Genomic DNA, 1,200 nt, shown 5'->3' with positions numbered 1-1,200 from the left:
CTAAAAAGTACTTTTATTGCTTGAACTGACCTCAAGTAAAAACCAGTTGTCATCATAAACTGAGATCTGTCGTGATCGTAATCTCGGGTAATCCCACATTTTCAACAAAGCTCAACAAGCTCTCTCAGCACCTGCCGCATGAACCAGAAGGGTGGCAACACTGTTTGCCTTGCCCACCTGGAGTCCTGGATACATTCTTATACTACAATTAGTCACAGCATCTCTTACAGATAATACAAGACATTAAATTTCATTTATCTCATCAATCAGAAGCAAAGCGCAAAAGTCAAATAAAAGTTTTAGATCAAATTAACTCCTTTATCATACTGCTAATTAACATAACTCATACAGTTCCATTCAGTCAATAATATACAATTCCAGTCTGCAGATGATAAACTGCTACAACAAGAAAGAGCTACATAGAGATTAGAGAGCCAGGATAACCTAGCAGTCCTGAAACGAAGGCTACATTGGATAACTGATGCATATCCTGATTCAAATAATCTCTCCTGAATCTGCTCTGATGCAGCACCTCATAGTTGGCATTTTCGACATGGTGAAACAACTGTTAGTACAAAACCACAACAATATATTACCCAAACATAAAGATACAATAGAAGAGATCCTCTGCAACAAATAGTTAGAAAGTGGACTATGGAATTCACTAGTTTAGGACACAGATATTAACTTTAGACACAGTTTCAAATTTCCAAGTGAAATAGAAAAAAATCTATTTCAAATATTCATTTAACTTTGAATCTTTAAGCCACGCTAATAATACAGGATCAACTTTATCCTTTGACAACAAATCAACAATCAATTCCATAGTTGATGCATCTCCAGAGAAACCCCTCTCATGCATTTCTTCAATAAGACTTGTAGCCCTTGATGTCTCGTTATTATTGATAAAACCTCGGATAATTGTGTTATAGGTACAGTCATCCGGAGAACAGCCTTTTTGTTCCATTTCTGTAAGCAACTCTTCTGCTTCAACTAAGAGGCCTGCTTTGCAAACTCCACTGATCATTATGTTATATGTCCTTACATTAGGCTGAACTCCTTTTGGTGATAAACCACGGAAAAGATCTTTGGCAGACTGAACTTCACCAGCTTTGCACAACCCTTCAATGATAATATTGTAAGCTACAATATCTGGTTTCAACTTGTTCCCTTCCATCTCTCTAAGCAATTCAATTGCAT

At 36.7% G+C, this 1,200-nt stretch overlaps 1 protein-coding gene across 1 annotated transcript; it reads right to left on the bottom strand.

Annotated features, from left to right (window-relative positions):
* Nucleotides 1-730: 730 nt before the first annotated feature.
* Nucleotides 731-1,177, bottom strand: LOC101300776 (putative pentatricopeptide repeat-containing protein At1g12700, mitochondrial-like). The gene has a single exon (XM_004309306.1). The coding sequence runs from the start codon at nt 1,175-1,177 to the stop codon at nt 731-733; it is 447 nt and encodes a 148-aa protein (XP_004309354.1).
* Between the last annotated feature and the right edge of the window lie 23 nt (nt 1,178-1,200).

The sequence above is a fragment of the Fragaria vesca genome, unplaced genomic scaffold, assembly GCF_000184155.1.
Source record: "Fragaria vesca subsp. vesca unplaced genomic scaffold, FraVesHawaii_1.0 scf0511328, whole genome shotgun sequence".
NCBI lineage: Eukaryota > Viridiplantae > Streptophyta > Magnoliopsida > Rosales > Rosaceae > Fragaria > Fragaria vesca.
Note: the sequence above shows the minus strand (reverse complement) of the source record. Positions and strands in the feature narration are given on the sequence as shown.

Bases quoted from the DNA above. Each gene is read 5' to 3' on its own strand.
- LOC101300776 (XM_004309306.1), bottom strand. From the start codon at position 1,177: ATGGAAGGGAACAAGTTGAAACCAGATATTGTAGCTTACAATATTATC.